The 22,182-nt window shown below is 35.9% G+C and overlaps 1 protein-coding gene across 1 annotated transcript; it reads left to right on the top strand.

Moving 5' to 3' along the window:
• The first annotated feature begins 3,905 nt into the window (after positions 1-3,905).
• LOC142607591 (uncharacterized) lies at positions 3,906-4,379 on the top strand. Its single transcript, XM_075779134.1, has one exon. The coding sequence runs from the start codon at positions 3,906-3,908 to the stop codon at positions 4,377-4,379; it is 474 nt and encodes a 157-aa protein (XP_075635249.1).
• The last annotated feature ends 17,803 nt before the right edge of the window (positions 4,380-22,182 follow it).

The raw sequence follows: 22,182 nt of genomic DNA, 5'->3' as shown, positions 1-22,182 counted from the left end.
AATAAACCAAATGAGAAAGACCAATTCAACATGACCATCAAGAACTTGCTTTCGGCTTATAATAGTAGGCTTTTTTCATTGCCTATTAGCTCATTTGGAGAGCTATGTGATTGTGGGACAAGAATCAAAGATGCTCTAAAGAATGGGCAATTGGAGAAAGGGGAAAGCAAGCCTTTAACCAAGAAAACATATGGAGGGGGAGCAACCACCACTAAAGCACCCAATCCCGTAAACGTAAGCGTCATCATACCCCAACAAACACTAGCCTACCCAAAGCAAGCTCACTGAGAATTCTCTGACGTAGGAATGACCTTCACTCAAGCATATGAAAACCTATCTTTCAAAGGATTCATAAAACCTCTAGACCTTACACCCATGCCTAATCCCATACTTCCCACTTGGAACCTTAATGAATATTGCCATTACCACCAAAAATTCAGCCACAAAACCAACAATTTCTTCCACCACAAACACAAAATATAAGATCTCATAGACAATGGAACCCTCCCAAATCCCAACATCATCACCAAAACCCTTTGCCCGATTTCCATAGGGCTTCCCTTCCATATCAAAATTGAGTGCAAATAGATGAAATTGAATGGGATTGCTCGAAGTTGATAGAGATCACAGATGTCGATATCAATGCCTTGGAAGTCTAAGAAATATGAGATGAAGAAGATGAATCCTTGAAGGAGGCAATAGCAATATGGGGATACTTCCTAAAGGGGTGATAGAATTAAAGAAAAGAGTCTTGGAGGACAATGTAGCAAATATCACTAGGAGTGGGAAGCATTACAAACCATCATTTTTAGAAAAGGATCATCCTAGTAGAGATTTAGGGGAAGGGTCCGAGCTCATGGAACCTAAAGGAGACAAAGAAGAAGAAGATAGGGTCTTAATATAATTAAAGAAGACCCAAGCTCACCTGTCCGTCTAGGGCCTACTCATGGCCTCTCAAAATCATCGTAAGGCTCTTTTGGATGCCTTGAATGAGAAAGAAGTACCTACAGAAACTACACCACAAGAAGTTTTGTCTCTTATGGGAGTAGAGGGTTCCTTACAACCCCTTCTTGCCTTTTCTAATGAAGATCTCCCTCCCAAAGGAGCAACTCACACTAGACTCTTGCAAATCACCATTGAATGCATGGGTTCCAATGGTTCTTATTGACAATGGGTTTGAATTGAATGTTTGTCCTTTTAGGACCGCCCTTATTATTGGCCTAGATATGGAGACTATCATCCCATCTCCCTTGACTATAAGAGCATATGATAACACTTCAAGGAAGGTCATGGGTACTTTCAAAGCAAGATTGGGCCAACGGAAAATATTGTGGAATTTCATGTCATGGACATCACCCCAAATTACAACCTTCTATTGGGAAGAGCTTAACACCAAAAGATGAAGATCCTATGGAAAGGAGGGATTTCCATAGTGCTTAGAGATGGGGAAATTCTAGCACCGTTTTTTGGACATGAGGAAGGGGGAAGTGAGCTTCAAATGAGTGGTTTTGAGTTCGTGAATATGGTTGACTATGGGTTGAAGGATACAAAGTTTGCTACCGACTTATTCCCATATTGTAGCCAAGAGGTGATTGCAATGATGAAGAACATGAGATACATGCCTGGAATGGGCCTTAGGAAAGAAGGAAAAGGGGTAGTTGAATTCCCTAATGCCAAGACTCAAGTGACTAAGGAAGGTATAGGATTCTTTGAATGTTGTGACGGGAATCAAGAAAAATCATGGCACTCTCAATGGAAACTTCGTGAAAGAAGGAGGGGACTTCCCTTTGTGGCTTCCCCGAACGTTGGGTAGGTAAAGATGGAAAAATGCATCCGGGTTGGGAGACATGCTTTAATGAAGAACTCACTTTCAAGGAGAAACCTATCATGGTGATTAAAGAGATACAAGAAGAAGTCGATTTGGTGAACTACATGAAGGCCATGATGAAGACGAGTAGGGACATGTTTGCTGTCACCAATGAAGAGCCAAGTGATTCTTCCAAACATCATGCCTATTGTGGGGCCCATCAATAATTGGAGTTGGGTTGAGTTTTCTGAGAACATGGGGAAAAAGTTTTGTAATGCAAGTTTCAATGCACTTTTCAATTTTTCAATTCTGATTTGGCTTACTTTGATGTGTCCCATAACATTGAAATTTTGCACTTAAATGATTCAAATAAATTTGAAAATGAAATTAATAAACAATTGGAAAAGAAAATTAAACCTATGGAACCAACTCTTGAAACTATTAATTTAGGCAATGATATAAATCCACGCTTAATTAAAATTGGCTCAACTCTGAATGAAAAAGAAAGAAAAGATCTTTAAGAACTACTCATGGAATTTCAAGAGGTGTTTGCATGGTCCTATGAGGATATGCCTAGAATCGACCCCGAGATAGCTCTACATCACATTGATACTCATGATCATATGGTACTCGTCAAACAAAAGTTAAGGAGAATGAGAAATGAATGGCTCTTAAAAATCAATGAGGAAGTCACTAAACAATTAAAAGTAGCATTCATTAAACCCGTACGCCAAGCCAAATGGATAGCCAATGTTGTGCTTGTACCTAAGAAGGATGGAAAGGTGAGGATGTGTGTGGATTCTAGAGACTTGAACAAGGTATACCCTAAGGATGACTTTCCTCTCTGTCACATTGATGTCTTGGTAGATAACACGGTGGGAAGTGCCTTGATGTCTTTCATGGATGGTTTTTCAAGGTACAACCAAATCAAAATAGCTCCAAAGGACATGACCAAAACCACTTCCACTACCGAATGGAGAATCTATTGTTACACGGTAATGTTCTTTGGCCTTAAGAATGCTGGGGCAACCTACCAAAGGATGGCCACTGCCTTGTTACATGATATGATGCATAATGAGGTAGAGGTGTATGTCAATGATATGATAGTGAAATCCAAGGATAGAGAAAGCCATACCATAAACTTGAGAAATTCTTCAAAAGGATTAAAGAATATAGATTGAGATTGAACCCGCAAAAGTTCACCTTTGGAGTAACCGCCGAAAAATTGTTAGGCTTCCTAGTGAGTGATAAAGGGATAGAAGTTGACCCATCCAAGGTCAAAGCCATATTGGAGATGCCTCCACCCAAAAGTGAGAAAGAGATAAGGGGTTTCTTAGGTCAATTACAATACATTAGTTGATTCATTGCCAAGCTCACCTCCACTTGTGAGCCCATCTTCAACCTCCTAAGGAAGAATGAACCATATACATGGAACAAGGAGTGCTAAAAAGCCTTTAAACTTATCAAGGAATATCTCCTCCACCCACCTATCCTAGTGCCTCCACAACATGGAAAACCCTTACTCCTATACCTCTCTATCATAGGGGATGCGGTTCGAAGTATGCTAGCACAAGAATATGATGAGAAGAATGAGAGGGCCGTATACTACTTGAGCAAGATGTTCCATGATTATGAGACTAGGTACACTCCCATAGAAAAGTCATGTTTAGCCCTTGTTTGGGCCGTACATAAATTAAGACATATCATTTCACCCTTTCAAATATGGGTAGTAGCAAGAATGGACCCGTTCAAGTATCTCTTCAATAAATTCGCTTTGAGTGGAAGATTGTCAAGATGGTTGATCTTGTTGATAGAATTTGATTTGAAATATGTAGCTAGAAAATCTATCAAAAGGAGCATCGTGTTAGATTTTTGTGCCGAGAATCCTATAAAGGGGGAAGATGGTAAAGAAGACTTTCCAGATGAGGACATTTTGGATGTTGAGCTAGGGACATGGAAGATGTACTTTGGCAAAGTAGTGAATTAATATGGGAATGGCATAGGAGTACTCTTGATCACTCCATAGAGCTCAAAATCAATTTGTGGATGCCTTAGCTACTTTAGCCTCCATGGTTGAAATACCCGAGGGATTGTGGACATGGCCCTTGGAGATAGAGCAAGTTATAAGGAAGTGCATAAAAGGAAGACCGAAGCTTCAGTAATGATTGTAGAGGAAGAGGAAGTTCCATGGTACTATGACATCATTAAGTTCTTGGAATTAGGGGCATATCCGAATGGTGCCGATAAGAGAGAAAGTTGTTCCATTAGGATGATGGCAACACAATACATCCTATTTGGAGGACAACTTTATAGAAGGTCCTATGATGGTGTACTCCTTCGTTGCTTGAAGAAAGAAAAAGCCAAGAGGGTAATGGAAGAAGTTCATCAAGGGATCTGTGACCCTCATATGAATGGAAGAATGTTAGCCCAGAAAATCCTCAGGATAGGGTACTATTGGAATACAATGGAGACTGATTGCGTGGACTATGTGAAGAGTTGTCATGATTGTCAAACACATGCCAACCTGAACCATGTACCACCTAGTGAGTTGTATAGCATGACTTCTCCATGACCATTCTCGGTTTGGGTGATAGATGTGATTGGAAGGATAGCTCCCAAGGTCTCGAATGGGCATGCGTACATTTTGGTGGCAATTGACTACTTCACCAAGTGGATGGAGGCAACCTCCTACTTCATATTGAACGCTAAGCATGTGGCTCAGTTTTTAGAAAACAACATCATATGTTGGTTTGGGATACCTCAAGAGATCATCTCTAATAATGGTTCCCACTTTGAGGGTGACGTTTGAAGGGTCATGGAAGAATATGGCATTGAGCATCACAAGCATTCACCATATCGACCACAAGCGAATGGGGTCGTCGAAGCAGCTACTAAGAATGTGAAGAATATCCTAGTCCATATGGTAGTGACATATAAAGATTGGGCTGGGAAGCTTTCGTTTGCCTTATGGGGGATTATAGAACTTTTATCCATGCATCAACCGGGGCAACACCTTACTCTTTGGTTTATGGTAGTGTGGTGATGATTCCTATTGAGGTGGAGATACAATCTTTAAGAGTATTGGTGGAAACCAAGGTCCTAGAAGAGGATTGGGCTAAGGCGAGATATGAACAATTGGCTTTGATAGATGAGAAGAGGGCTAGAGCACAGTACCATGCACAAGTATGCCAAAAAAGGATTGCTAGAGCATTCAACAAGAAAGTGAAACCGAGAAACCTTAAAGAAGGGGAATTGGTCCTAAAGGTGCTTAGAGTTGAAACTTTTAATCCAAGAGGAAAGATGAAGCCAAGATGATATGGGCCTTATATCATTAAGAAGATCATATCCAGAGGTGCCACAAGGATCATAGATTTTGATGGTGAAGAGATGCTTCGCCCCATTAACATGGATAGAATCCATAAATACCATGTTCAAAAAGAAAAATAAAAAGAGGAAAAAAGCTTGCTAGGTTGAAAACCTAGAAGGGCGGCTTAGGCAAAAATTAAGGTGAAAGAACCCCCATTAGATTGAAAACCCGAAAGGGTGGTCTAAGCAAAAGTTAGGGGCAAAAACCACGGGCATGGAGAAAATTCCCAAAGGGACATCATGGGTAAAAATTACATGGCAAGAGAAAAAGAAAAGAAAAGAAATAAATGAGATGACAATAAGCAAAGATAATAAAAAATGATTCACTCATTGCTCAAATTAAAAGATAATAAGATTGTTTTCATAGGGGATTTGGAACATTCCAATCCTTTATTATATTCAAAAACAAAAAATATGAGAATCATAAAAGTGCAGAAAAGTAAAATATAGGGCACATTAGGGTGGTCACTCTGTCCTCCTTGCGTTCTTGCTAGTCCTCCTTGTGTTCTTGCTAGTCCTCATGTAAGCTTTCTCATCCCTCAGAATCCACTTCATGTCATCCTCCAACCATTGTTTGTACCTTGCAGTGGAATAGATGTATTGAGGAGGAACAATATCTTTCGTCACCGTACGGCGTGGCCAAGCCTCACTGATCTTGCTCAAGATCCTATTAGTGAACACCTCAGTGTGGAAGGCACCTTCATCATCAGGGGCTCCTTGACATTCTCCAAATTTCTTTGAGATATGACAAGTGGAATAGTAGGAGCAGCAACGAAGCCCAACTAAAGTCACACAATGATCCTTGCAACAACTGTGGACCATGCTTGAAATATGCCACCACTCCATGACCCACTGAATGTCGGTCCCCTATAGATGACCCACGAATTCCATGTACGCCTCAAAGCTCATGTCATTCCAATGAAGCCGGCGGTCCCTAAGATGCCTAGGAAGGTAGGTGTTGAGGGGTACAGTAGGAGGTTGAAGCAACCAAAGCCTTTCTAATAGCCATATCTGGGGAAAAAAAAAGAGAGAGAAAGAGAAGAGGAAAAAAAGAGAGAGAAGAGGAAAAAAAAAAGAAGAAAGAGAAAAAAGTGGAGAGCATGATTAAGAAAAAATAAAAATGAAAGAAGATATAAGGTGCCTCGATGGGTTGAAAACCAAAAGGCAATTAATGCAAAATTAAAGGAATTTTGCTAGGTTGAGAACCTAGGCAAAAGTTAGGGATTATAACTGAAGAAGAAGAAGAGGACTTCCTGCAAAGAAGCTTGCTTCCTTCCTTTGAAAGGCATCTAAACCATAAGGGTTTCCACCGAGATCAAGCCCACCAAATTACCTCTCTTTAGCTCATAAGCCACCATGCACATCTAGAGGTCCACATAATATGGCTTTTGAACCAAGAAATACCTTGCAAGGGCATATAAGCAAAAGGTGCGAAGAAAATACGAGCGTGGCCTCTCACCCCCAGGAAGGGCTGAACCAGAAAAATACTCAAAGACTAACCTAAGGTTGAGCTTGCCAAAAACACACCACCTATTTGCCGTTGCAGCAGTGACACCCAACACAACTCACAGCAAAAAAGGAAGATCCCTACCCATGGTAGGGAAGATGAGATCATCAATCTCTAGTTCACCCATGATAGCACCAAATTCTTTAATAGTGGGGCATAGTTCTATTTTGTTGAAGCAAATACTAAAGGAAAAAACTGGTTTTGTATCTCATACAAAACACATAGCGGAAGTAACAAACAAGGATCTATTTCATTCATGATTGATAATGTGCACTACGTAAATTTCAGAATCTAAGAACAAGATAGCGTACCTTGGTGTGGAGAAATTCAAAACCAAAGATTGAAGTACTCGGGAATACTTTTAATCTTCACTCCAATTCCACTTTACGCCCAAGATGTGTGGTCTCTCAATCAGTTTTCAAAGGGAGAATGAAAGTGTGTGTTTCACACTCACATACACACCGTTTCTTATTTCACTAATAAAAATTATGTATATTTCTCCCTTTATAAGTAACTGATTATCTAATTGGATTGGCCTATTGGGCATTTCCAATTGGGCTTTAGTGTGTGGCTTGGAGTGGGACCAAAAGGGACCAATAAGACACTAGCTCCAATGGGCCTTGGGCTTTTCCGTCAACTCTTGACAAGTTCAAAGTTACCATTAATTATATTTAATACCACTATATAAATATAATTGCACTCTAGGCCTTATTAATAAATTATATCCCAAGACTTTATTATGCATGCAACCCCTTAATGAAAATATTTCGTAGTAATCCAAAGTCATGAATATAGACTGCCACTTTGAAGATTACTACATCTTAATTCTTGAGTACCCGGTTTAATCCTTTATGTTATTCATCATATATTTATGAAATCCAATTTCATAAATATATACTTTAGTAACTCCTTACTAAAGTGGTTGGGCCCAACACTCAAGGGAATATTTTGTATCTCCGTTAAGAGACTATGAATTCCATCTTGAGAATATATGTTCCATCAATACTAAATGCGGATGCCCAACATACTGAGATTTTGACCGTAACTAATAGATCTCACTCCTGATATATCAAAGCAATCTACATCTCATGATCAGGTCCATTACTCTCTCAGGATTTAGAGTTGATGTAAATAGAAGTCGTGAGATTTATTATTCATTTGACAGTCGTTAGGAGAATAATAAATCTCACAGCGGTCCAGTTCAATATGTTTTAACTCTTTAAAACATATCAACATACCAACTAGAAGTCTCCACTTCAATGATCAAGACAAATCATCTTAGTTGATATGTTATAGTCTTCACAGATGAAACGCCCAATTTCATCACCGACTACGAACTAAACTTCTGAGTTTACAAAGAACTTGTGATTTATATCTTCTGTGACTTTTCACATAAATCACATAGAATGCATCTCATGGACTATGATAATGTCTTAGTTCATTTATAGATAGTCTCATATAATTAAACAATTTAATTATTAAATACATGCCAATAAATTGGGTTTTAGGGCATAAACCCCAACAATCTCCCACTTGCCCTCAAAGACAATTTATCATATATCTGACACTTATTTCCCTTTAGAGTAATTCATAATCACTCTAAGGCAAGGCTTGGAAACAAGTTACAGCCAAATTTATTGCATAAATTATCTTTTCTACTACTACTATTTCTCATGTACTCATATCTCTCTAATGAGAAGATATCATTTACACTTAATGTGTATCTTCACCACCTAGAGTGAACACATATCTTGAAGTTCAATTTCATAATGTGTATCTTCACCACCAAGGATGAACACATATCTTGAAGTCCAACTTCATGAATTACAATCAAACTACAAATCAGTATTTGCACATCCAGTAATAATCAAAACTTCACTTCTGTGGACAAGCATATAACACCTCATTCCCATAAGATATTTGAGTATATGCTTTACTCCCACTAAATTAAGTGATTTTTGATTCAATTGATATTTGCTTACTATGCCCACCATAAAATAGATATTTAGCCTAGCATGTAACATAGCATAAAGACTTCCTATCTATTTGAAATAAGGAACCGTCTTAATACGCTATTCCTTTTATATGTCTTAGGACCACAATCCTATATAAAGGAACTTCAAACTTAAAAGGAAAGAATTATTTCTTGAAGTATTATATGCTATACTTGGCTAGAATCTAATCTATTTAAGCAGTTTGAGATAGACCCAACATCCTAATTTCTGAATTATAACAAAGTTTAATTCTTAGGATGTGACCAGTCTTTCCCAAGTACTTTATATCAAACTGGACTAGACAACCAAAAACTCCATTGATGACAATAAATCAACATCATTCTAAATGATTAGAATGTCATCAACATACATTAAGAAATTTATTATTCTATATAGCTATACACACATAAGGCCTTTTAATATTTGATCAAAATCAAAAAATTTGATTTCTTGATCAAAGATAATATTTTATGATTTGGATGCTATCTTTAATCCTTAAATGGAATTTAAGCAACTTGCAATCTAAATACTATCGTTTCTTTGCTATGTACAAGTCTAGTTACATCATATAGACGTCTTCCTCAAAATTGCTACTAAAAGAAGCTTTCTTGATATCCATTGCCATATTTCATCTAAATGAAATATAATGGATAAGAGAATCTAGATAGAGTCAAACTTGACTATTGGTGAAAAAATCTTTTCATAATCGAACCATTTCTTTCTGAATAAATCTTTTCACCACTAGTCTTGAGCTTGAAGGTTTGCACCTTCAAATCTATCAATCTTATTTTTCTTGTAGACCTATTTGAGAACAATAGGCTTAATGCCATTAGGCTCCTCTACAACTTCTAGGCTTTAAATAGAATCTAATTCTATTTACATAACCTTGATCCAGTAATTCATATTTATATCATCTATTGCCTCTACGTAGGACTGAGGATCAAATTCATATCCTTGTGGAATGACTTCAAAAGTTTATTCAAAAAGTATGAATTTATTTGATAATTGATAATCCTCCTACTACGATATTGTACCGGTGCACTAGTTATATATATGTAGAATAATGCCTTGTGATGTATCTAATACAACTATCTCATTTCTAAATATATTTCATAGTTGTCTTACAACAAATTCTGACATTTTTCTTCTAGAACGATTCTATGTATAGCTTTAAGATTATTCACATAGTCATCATCAAGAACTTTGTATTTGTACTTTACAAACATCTTATCTTCTTTATGACTACCAAAATAACATTTTGAAATTCCTTTGGATACCCAAAATAAACACACATTTTTCTACCTTTTGATTTCAATTTGTTAGACTTCCTTTCTAGCACAAGTGCTAGACATTTCCAAAAGTGGAAGTATCAAATACTAGGTTTTCACCCAATCCACAATTTGACAAATGTCCTAGGAACAAACTTTTGAAATCAATTTTAGAAAATGTATAGTAATTATTAGAGTATATCTCCAAAAGAAGTAAGCAAATAGAAATATTAATCACGTACTTAACTATTTCTAAAAGAGTCTTATTCCTCCTTTATGTATGCCCTGACTTAAAGAAGTCATTGAAACTATATTCCTTTACAATAAAGGAACCCTAGATCATATTATCATCTAAATAGAATTCATATATTGGGAATTTAACAAGATAATGGTTCTAAAAGCCTATTTTTCACCAATCTTGAATACCATTTAGATTAATAAGATCTAGATAAGTGCCAAAACATACAATACCAAAGGACGGAAATTTTCTCTTTAAAAAGTAAAACATGTAAATCTCCATCTAGAAAACAATCATGGACAAAGCTTAGCATTACCAAACCAGAAACACTTTCTTTTGGTCATACTTTTGAGTCTAATTCCCTTTTGGCAACTACTAGGGCAAATAGCTTGCCCAACTTTTTGGTTTTTTAATTCCTCTTCTTACCTCCTTTTCCTTTCGGTCTAGGCTAAGAATTTGAATTAAATCATATTGATCCTAGGCTTAGCTTTAAGGATGTCTTCCTTTGTGTAGAATTCAGTTATCAATTCAGATAAAACTAAAAATAAAAATTTATTTTCAAAACAGTCTGAATTGATGAAATGATTCTATCAAGGACTTGTGGGTCATATCCATATGAGATTAACATTTAATCTCTACATCCAAGAATTCCAATTCATTTTAAAATTAAAATCCTTTCATAAAATGATATAGAATTGGAACTACTTAAACTTTTCTTGGCACTCAATATGACTTATATTAAATATCGTCTAGTAGCACGATATTTCATACCAAACATCTCATTTAGACTTAATACAAAGTCTAAGTCTAGTACTAACTCTTGCATCTCATGCTGTAGCACATTTGAGATAAAAGCCAATGTAACATATTAGCATTTCAATGGAGTTTATGATCATATCATAAGCCATCTTCCATCAATGCATCATGCATAGGAAATTATGATAATGCTGAATTGAAACATATATATGTACTTCAGCTCCTTTAAGCACCATGTCCAAAATTATATCTTAGTTAATGTGATTCAATAAAAAATAGTTAGAGAACAAAAATTTATGGCAACTTCAATTTGAAACTATGACCATAATTACAGGGACATTATATTTTGCATCCATAACCATATAGTATAAAACCCGAAAAACATACTATACTAGGTGCAACGACAACCTAATCCCGCAATTAAAATTCCTCAGCATAGAGTGAATACCAACCACTACGATCAAGCAAGAATTACTCTCATTATTAATGCTATCATGGTAACTCTTACCAAACAAAATAATTTGCCGCTATTTCTTTGGCCTCTAAGTGATAATAGCAAGAACTCAGCATAGAGGATACTGTCAAACTTAGTCTAGTGTACACCATTGCCTAGAATCATGTGTAGCCACATTTCATCCCCTTAAACAGGCTTATTATGTAGTGCCATGGTACAAAACACCCTCCGCATGGAATGCAAAGCTCGAGGCTAAGACAAGGTGTTTGATCAAACTACTATAAACCAAGAAATTCAATCCTGTAGTACCATGAAATAAATACTCTCCGCATGGAATGCTAAGCTCGAAGCAAAGACAAAGTATATATTTCACACTACTATGAACCAACAATGGAGGTTGTGAGATCCAACCCTTGTATTGCTCTTCCACTAGAAATTTTAAAACAAGTGGATTGTCCTAAAAACATTGTGATCTAATCACAATTTTAACCATACACATCAAATGTGTTTAATTGTTTAAATTCGATGTGATGTTACTAAGTCACATCACTTTAGTGTAACGAACATTCGCGCAATCATAAAGAAGTTTAACCTTGTAATCCGTGAAGTAAATACCCTCCGCATGGAATGCAAGACTCGAAGTCAAGACAAGGTATTTATTCACATTACAATAAACTTAACAAAAGGGTTATTTAAGCACTCCCACTCGTTATTTGGGTTTTTCTTAAATAATTGTGATCCCATCACAACTAATAACCTTGCACTTGTTCAAGACTCTAATCTCATTAGAATCACTAACTAAAATGGAAGTCCTAAACTATTTAGGATTCCTTAAACACTAATGAATCAAAAATTAGTTATATAGAACTCTATCCTTAATTTACTAAATAAAAGATTCTAATCTCATTAGAAACTATATAACTTTTTAATTAGAATTTTAATCTCATTAAAACCCTCTAATTAAAATAAATTAAGGACTTTTAATCATAAAACAATTTAGGACTAAGAGTTCTATTTAACTAACATCTTTGATCTCAGTAGGTCTTTTAGTTAGATAATGATTAATAAATATCCTTAACTTTTAATGACTATAAAATTAATCACATAGCCTTGCTTTTATTAAAGTTTTAACACTTAGTCAAAAACAAGTGAAAATTCAAAATTCAGTGCCTTTGATCGGTCGAAAGGAATTCTCGATTGATCGAGACTCGCAAAACTGATTTTTTCAGAATTTTCAGGTAACCGTTTTTGACATCTTCATTGTTCTGCCATCAAAAACACTTTTTGATTTTATCAACAAAGATTTACAGATCAAGAACTATAATAATGCTAGACACATTGAAAACATATTCCTAAGCTCATTAGGAATAAATTTCATTAAACTAGTTTTAACATATATAAATATATATAACGTAATATAAACTCATATTACATTTAAAAATCCATATTACATTATATATAATATAATATATGGATATATATATATATATGTAATATATGATTTTCTATTACATTATATATATACTATACGGATTGTAGGAATCCTTATAAACCAAGAAGACTAACATATGCAAAATGGTCAAGCCATTTTCAAGCCATGCACTCCATGCATCAAAGTCCAAGAGTGCAATAAATTTTCAAGCCATGCAATGAATAGACCAAGAAGTGCATTAATATTCAAGTCATTGAATCCTTATAACACTTCTTTACATGGGTTCATATATATATACACGGACATACAACAATTCCCACTTCCAAGCCAAACGGTGCAAGGAATGAATACACGCAAAAAGGTAGTTATTTATATACATTGGTACAATGAGAATAACTACCCCTATATTAATAACTACTCCTTTCGAATGCATATCACGGCCATAGACATTGAATGTTGCCGTGCAGAATTGTAATGGCTATTATATATATAAATCATCTTGTAGTTTCATAAACTTCAATCTATATATTACATATATAAATCATGACATATGAATTCCAATGCTAATAACGTAAATTCATAAAACCATGATTATCAAACCTTGTCTACACAAGGATGACGGTTTTCTTAATATCTAAAACTCAATCACACGATATTCAATCATGATATGAAAACCTGGCTCTGATACCAATTGAAGGAAAAAATTGGTTTTGTATCTCATACAAAACACATAGCGGAAGCAACAAACAAGGATCTATTTCATTCATGATTGATAATGTGCACTACGTAAATTTCAGAATTTAAGAACAAGATAGCATACCTTGGTGTGGAGAAATTCAAAACCAAAGATTGAAGTACTCGGGAATACTTTTAATCTTCACTCCAATTCCACTTTACGCCCAAGATGTGTGGTCTCTCAATCAGTTTTACAAGGGAGAATGAAAGTGTGTGTCTCACACTCACATACACACTGTTTCTTATTTCACTAATAAAAATTCTGTATGTTTCTCCCTTTATAAGTAACTGATTATCTAATTGGACTGGCCTATTGGGCATTTCCAATTGGGCTTTAGTGTGTGGCTTGGAGTGGGACCAAAAGGGACCAATAAGACACTAGCTCCAATGGGCCTTGGGCTTTTCCGTCAACTCTTGACAAGTCCAAAGTTACCATTAATTATATTTAATACCACTATATAAATATAATTGCACTCTAGGCCTTATTAATAAATTATATCCCAAGACTTTATTATGCATGCAACCCCTTCATTAAAATATTCGTAGTAATCCAAAGTCATGAATATAGACTACCACTTTGAAGATTACTACATCTTAATCCTTGAGTACCCGATTTAATCCTTTATGTTATTCATCATATATTTATGAAATCCAATTTCATAAATATATACTTTAGTAACCCCTTACTAAAGTGGTTGGGCCCAACACTCTGAATAACTAAACCCATTAAACTTATCTCAAGGGGATATTTTGTATCTCCGTTAAGAGACTATGAATTTCATCTTGAGAATATATGTTCCATCAATACTAAATGCGGATGCCCAACATACTGAGGTTTTGACCGTAACTAATAGATCTCACTCCTGATATATCAAAGCAACCTACATCTCATGATCAGGTCCATTATTCTCTCAGGATTTAGAGTTGATGTAAATAGAAGTCGTGAGATTTATTATTCATTTGACAGTCGTTAGGAGAATAATAAATCTCACAGCGGTCCAGTTCAATATGTCTTAACTCTTAAAACATATCAACATACCAACTAGAAGTCTCCACTTCCATGATCAAGACAAATCATCTTAGTTGATATGTTATAGTCTTCGCAGATGAAACGCCCAATTTCATCACCGACTATGAACTAAACTTCTGAGTTTACAAAGAACTTGTGATTTATATCTTTTGTGACTTTTCACATAAATCACATACAATGCATCTCATGGACTATGATAATGTCCCATTAGTTCATTTATAGATAGTCTCATATAATTAAACAATTTAATTATTAAATACATGCCAATAAATTGGGTTTTAGGGGATAAACCCCAACAAATGCATGCCAAGAAGGAATTCAATAGTTGACCGTAACACGAAAAAAAGGCTCATCCACCTTGATTTGAAGGTAGGGAAAGATACAAGAAAGCCCATAAGGAGCAATGGAATCCTTGAAATTAGGACCAAACCTCCTAATCCAAGCCGAGACATTAAGAGGAGAGTTTTCTACCATTGGGGGACCTCAAAAACGGATTCTCCGAGTTGAAAATACGTTGGTAAGGGTTTTGGACTTAAATGGCTACTTTTATAAGTCGGTTAGGGTTTTTTTTATTTGTGGCCTACGTAGGCAAAGTCAACCTTGTGTACGCAAAGTCAAAGCTGCGTACATAGGCTCTTTTCCACGTACGCACGATGCTTGGCAGAAGCCTATGTTCCCCTGTTTTAAGCATATTTTTCCCTCCAAAGCATTCCTAGGGTTCCTGCGACCTAAAGGATCATTCAAGACACATTCCAAGCATAAGATTTCAAGCATCAATGGTAGTATCCAAATTGTACAATTTATCATATATTTTGTAAATTAAGTGCTTTCAATCAAAAGTGTGAATGTAAAAAGATGTTCTTAAATACAATCCTTCATCTCAAACTTAATCTAAATGTTTGCTAAGGGAAATGAAAAACATTAAAAGCAAAAAGTAAAAAAGAAAAAGAAAAAGCTGTGTGTTGTGTGTGCCTATATGTCTTGAACTGCAGGTAATTAATGGTGTCGCCTCTTCCTTGGTTGGTAGCTAGGAGTCGCATCTGAATCCTCCTCCTCAGCACCACCACCACCACCACCATCATCATCATCATCATTATCACTACTGCTGGGAAATCTAGTTTTGTATCTCATACAAGACACGCAGTGAAAGCAACAGCCACGGATCTACTTCATTCATGAGAGATAATATGTAACCTTGAATTCTAGAACAAAAAATAGAAAGCTTACCTTGATGTAGTGAAATTGAAAACCAAGACTTGAGAATACCTCTAATCTTCATCTCAATTCCACATGATGCCCAAGATGTGTGGTCTCTCAATCAGTTTACATATATGTGTTCAAGAGAGAATAAGAGAATGACTCACATACACACCATTTTTCATCTAATGAAAAAATTGTATGTTTCTCTCCTTATACATAATTGACTATCTAATTGGGCTAGCCTTTTGGGCCTACCCAATTGGGCTTTAGTTTGTGGCTTGATATGGGACCAAAGGGAACAAATAAGACTCTAGCTCCAATGGGCTTTAGGCTTATCTGTCAAATCTTGACAAGTCTAAAGTTACCATTAATTATATTTAACACTACTATATAAATATAATTGCACTCTAGGCCTTATTAATAAATTATATCTCAAGACTCTAATGATATCATTTGACCCCTCCATGAAATATCTATAGTGAACAAAGTCATAATAAACTGTCACTTTGTAAACAACTATTTTATCCTTGATTACCCGGTTTAATCTTTTAGTTATTCACATTTATTGAAATCCAATTTCAATAAATACAAGCTTTAGTAATTCCTTACTAAAGTGGGCGCCCAGAATAATCAGTTCCCATTAAACTTATCTCAAGGGGATATTTCGTATCTCTATAAAATGATATTATAGATTCTATCTTGAGAATATGTGTTCCCTCAACACTACATATGGTTACCCAACATACTAAGGTTTTGATTGTAAAATATTAGATCTCACTCCTGATATATCAAAGTAACCTACATTTCATGATCAGGCTCACTATCCTCTCAGGATTGAGAGTCTATGAAATTAGAAGTCGTGAGATTAATTATTCAGGTGACAGTTGTTGATTGAATAATTAATCTCACAGAAGTCCAGTTCAATATGTTTTAACTCGTAAGACACATCAACATATCAACTAGAAGTCTCCACTTCCATGATCAAGACAAATCATCTTAGTTGATGTGTTATAGTCTTCGCAGATGAAACGTCCAAGTTCATCACTGACTACGAACTATATTTTGAGTTTACAAGGAACTTGTAATTTATATCTTCTGTGACTAAATCACATAAATCACATACAATGCATCTCATGGACTATGATAATGTCCCATTAGTTCATTTATAAATAGTGTCATATAATTAAACAATTTAACTATTTTAAACATGCCAATAAATTGGATTTTAGGGCATAAACCCCAACAACCACCACCACCGCCGCCTGGGTGGGCCATTCCTCCAAGACCGTATAACTCCCTCGAATAGTTGGTTAGCTCTAGCTTGAGATTCCTAGCTAGACATACCAACTCCTCATGCTCTTGGATAATGGGCTACAACTCAAAGAAAGAAGGGTTAGTGATTGAAACAAAATGACATAATTAGTAAAAAGAGAAGAACAAAGGGAAGAAAGAACTCACCGCCTAAGTGTTGGGAGGAAAAGGATAGCTATTAGAATTAGTGCCCTAAAATCCTATTGTATGCCATGTATGACATCATGTATGACATTATATTTTATGTAATAAACTTGCTTTATTATTATCTAAAATAATGATAGCATAAATATTTAGACGTTATCATATAATCCTTGAGATGCATAGTATGTGATTTATGTGATTTAGTAACAGAAGATATAAATTACAAGTTTTTTATAAACTCAAAATCTTAGTTCGTAGTCAGTGATGAAATTGAGCATTTCATCTGCGAAGACTATAACATGTAAATTAAGATGATTTGTCTTGATCATGAAAGTGGAGACTTCTAATTGATATGTTAATATGTTTTAAGTGTATAAAACATATTGAATTGGACCACTGTGAGATTTATTATTCTATTAACGATTGTCAGATGAATAATAAATCTCACGACTTCTCATTTACATAAATTCTCAATCCTGAGGGAATAGTGAACCCGATCATGAAATGTAGGTTACTTTAATATATCAGGAGTGAGATCTAGTCAAACAGTCAAAACCTCAGTATGTTGAGCAACCACACGTAATGTTGAAGGAACACATATTTTCAAGATGGAATTCATAGTCTCTTTATAGAGATATAAAATATTCTTTTAAGATAAGTTTAATGGGTTTGGTTATTCAGAGTGTTAGGCCTAATCGCTTTAGTAAAAAGTTACTAAAGTTTATATTTTATGAAATTAGATTCCATAAAATATATATGAATAACTTAAGGAATTAAACCGGCCACTCAAGGATCAAGATATAGTAATTTTCAAAGTGACAATTACACATTATGACTTTGTATTACTATGAATATTTCCATGAAAGGGTTAAATGTTTAATAAACTCTTGGGATATAATTTATTAATAAGGCCTAGAGTGCAATTATATTTATATGGTGATATTAAATATAATTAATGGTAACTTTGGGCTTGCCAAGAGTTGCCAGATAAGTCCAAAACCCGTTGGAGCTAGAGCTTTATTTGTCCCTTTTGGTCCCACTCCAAGCCACACACTAAAGCCCAATTGGGCTGGCCCAAAGGCTAACCTAATTAGATAATCATTTGTTTATTTAATACGAGTTATTAAATAAAGTAGCTGCCGAAGTGCAAATATATATATATGTATGATTAAAAGGAGAAAACGATTCTGAGTTTTTCTTAAGAGAGAAACACTTGGTTATTCCCTTGAATAAATACATATAGAACTGATTGAGAGACCACACATCTTGGGCACATTGTGGAATTGGAGTGAAGATTGAAAGGCTTCCCAAGTCCAATCTTCATTTGTTTTGAATTTTGTTGCATCAAGGTACGCTTTCTTGTTTTTTGTTTCTAAAATTCAGATATTGCAAGTTATCTCAAATTAATGAAGTAAATCTGTCATATTCCGCTGCGTGTTTTATATAAGATATAAAACTATGTTTTCCATGTGATTTCCAACAATAGTCCATGACATTAGGATTACGGGGCATAACTCGCTCCCGAGCAAAGCCATTTGGACCATAGGCATAGACCGTCCAAGGAAGGTATGAAGGGTCAATGAGCTCGTCAGAAGTAGGCTTTTCCTGTTATAGTTTTCCACATTAGAAGGCATGACAAACAAGGTAAAGGAAAGGAAGAGAAAAATAAGAGATTGAGCATATACCCGAGTAGTGAAGGAAGGCATGAGGCGAGTAATGTTGAACTCCTCGTAGTCCAACCCCTTGAGAAGCCGCTCGACGTAGGGAACACCACTTCCCCATGAATGGTACTCAGCATTGGTCATGGAGTGTGGGGTAAGCATGAACTTAGAAAGGTCCATTAGAATCTAGGGGTCATCCTAACCCACCAAATGGCATCACCCTCTTCGCCAAATATAGCACCCTCAAGCCTGCTCCTTCAAAATTTCAGGTGATCTCCGAGGTGATGAGAGCAATAGGCTCCAAGTCTTAAGCAGGAAGGGGCTGGCCGGCCCATGAAGTCCAGTTAACCTATAATGGCATAAGGTTAGAACAAGGATATCCTAAGAAAAAGGCATGAAGAAGCATGAAAATTAGAACTCTTGAACTTACCTCATTACAAGTTAACCTAGCAAGGTGGGCCTTTACTCGAGAAAATCCTTCAAAACTAGGTCGGTGCTCGGAGTTATAAGGCCATACAAAACCAACCACCATTGCAAAAGGAAGCACAAGCCACATGTTAGATGCAAGATGTTTTGCAAGATAATAGATGCAAGATAATAATTTTGAAGATAATAAAGTTTGCAAAACTACAAGCTACAAGAAGAAATGTAAAGGATGAAAAGAGAACTAACCTTAAGGAGCTTCCAGGGCCCCATAAGCTATCGCAAAGTGCCCTGGCTGAGAGTATCAAGGGTGGAGTAAGGATTGGCAAAACATGTTGACCCCCAGTTGGCCCTTTATGCCTCTCCAAAGTCCTGAAAGAGGGTCAACCACCTCAAAGATGCCATTTTCCCACCATTGGCAAAGAGGTAAGCCCCCAACAAGTGAAGAAGGAAGGCCCTAGCCATCCTGATGCACTCCTCCATGGTCCTCTATGGGAGATGCATGTAATCCAACACCAAGTCAAAGTAGTGGATGGTCTCAGTGGAGTACTTCCTTCTCAACATGTCGAGATCCAGTTGGATGCCTGACACATCATCCAAGTTGATAATGGCCCCTTCAAAGTTGAGGCCGGTCATACGATAGAAATCGTAGGTAGTCACCGTCATCTCTCACTCAGCAATATGAAAGGTGTGGATGGTGTCCCACCACCTCTCGATAAGGCACTACACCAAAGTGGTGTTCGCGGATCTTTCCAGAAGAAGGCCAATGATGGGCTTGAAGCCTGCTTCCTGGATGTAGGCCCTGGTATTGGGAGTGAGAAGGCTGTACCATTCTACAACCTTATTAGTACTTCCCTTACCAACATATAGGGATGATGACTTCAAAAAAAGAAGACGACATTAGATTCTTGATTCAAGTAGAAATGATAAAAATGATGCTTCAATGCAAGAATGAAGATGAAAAAGAGAATATAATGATATTTAGGTGCAAAAATAACAAAAAAGTGTGTTAGGATTGCATATGGAAGTGAGACAGTTGAAAAAGAGTGAAAATGGGCAGAGTAGGGCTTTTGACAAGCGTCTCACGTACGCAGGTCAAAGCCCACATGCACAGACCAAACACCGTGTTTGCAAGCCCATCCCCACGTACATAGAACCTCAAGAACATACCTGCGTACGTAAGAACAAAGCTGCGTACACATGAATGTAAGCTGTGCACATAGGCCTAAGCCTACATACATCATCCAAAATTGATCCTAGACATGTTCCTACCCCCTCCTAATGTGTTAGGTTTTCATCTAAACCCATCCCATAGTAAAACCCAAGCATTTACAAGGCCAAAAACACATTAAAACGGAAGATCAGAGAGAAACTTGAAAGTGAGAAAAAGTTTAAAAACTTACAGATTCAGCCATAGGAATGTGATTCTCTGGCTGGTAAGTCAAAGGTGGAGACCACATCAACCTCGTGGCCCCACTCCAGCAGATGAGGTGGAATGCATCAGAGGAAAGGACATAGGAGGTCTTTTTGGCCTTAAGTGTCACTGGAGGAGATGAAGAGAGTTAGAGAGAAGATGAGAGAATGAGGGAGTTTGAGAGTTTGAGAGAGTCAGAAAGTGAGAGGAAAAGAGAAGAGATGAAGGTTTTTGTAGAAAGAAGGGGGTCATGACCCAAATCCATGGAACATGAATTTAGATGCATGATCAACTTGCTAAACTTATGTAACTCAATAAACATAATTAATCCAAAATAAATTAAAACTCCAAAGAAACAATACTCTAAAAAAAAACCTCTTACAAAAATCTAAACTCCACAAATTTGAAATAATCTCCACTATATAAAACATGAATTACAAAATAAACGTAACTAAAATTCTATAAGTATTCAAGTAATACTGAAGTCGCCTATAACTTCCACGCTCTACCTTGCACCTTACAAAGCGATCCAAAGGTTTTATATTTCCAACTATACTTCAATCTGAAAACAGTAATTGATGGGGTGAGTCGCACATCCAGTAAGTAATTATACTGAACACACAATAGGATAGAGTCAAGCAAAGCACGAGTATTTGATTTTTCACAAACTCATTCAATGATGCCAACATAATTATTCCAAACATATAATGAATCACTTAATACATATGCAATCACATCTTAAAATCATTAGAAAACACATACATATAATTGATCAGAGCACAGTGTCACATATACACATCACATATTCTCACATACAATCCTGTGAGTGGATACCAACATCTAACTCCTGCTGGTGAGGGATCAACACATATTCTCACATAAAATCCTATGAGGGGATTTACACATATACCTGATCAATTCTAAAAACACTCATTTTGAGTCATATATCACAAAACAAAATACATACAAAATAGAATAATTTTCTTAATATTAACAACTATTCCAGATATAGTGACATATCGAATATCACAATATTAAATTGAAACAGAATCAAAAGATGCTTGACTCTTTTAGGGAATGAATAGGAACTGAAGAGTTTATATAAATATTTTTACAATTCTTGAGTAAGTTTGAAAACCCAATTTGCTAAAAGAAACATCTTAAATTCCATTTGAAAAATAAGAATATGACTTTGAAATCACTTGGTTTTAAACAAGCTTAAAGAACAAGAACCGTTATAGAAAACTTACTTTGAAACTCAATTATTTTTTGAAAATAGTTTAGTTTAGAAATCATCTTTTAAATGAGACTTAGATGTTCAAAACTTTATTTAAAATCCAAATTTTCTCTTTAAAACATTATTTAAAAGTTGAAGTTTCTCTTTCAATGACACAAAAATGCTTTTGATAAACTTTAGAAAACGTAAGCTTAAAAACATAACA

This window comes from Castanea sativa, chromosome 8, assembly GCF_040712315.1.
Source record: "Castanea sativa cultivar Marrone di Chiusa Pesio chromosome 8, ASM4071231v1".
Taxonomy (NCBI): domain Eukaryota; kingdom Viridiplantae; phylum Streptophyta; class Magnoliopsida; order Fagales; family Fagaceae; genus Castanea; species Castanea sativa.
This window is presented reverse-complemented; position numbering and strand designations above follow the sequence as displayed.

Excerpts from the sequence above, each read along its gene's own strand:
- LOC142607591 (XM_075779134.1), top strand. The coding sequence starts at position 3,906 with ATGGCCCTTGGAGATAGAGCAAGTTATAAGGAAGTGCATAAAAGGAAG.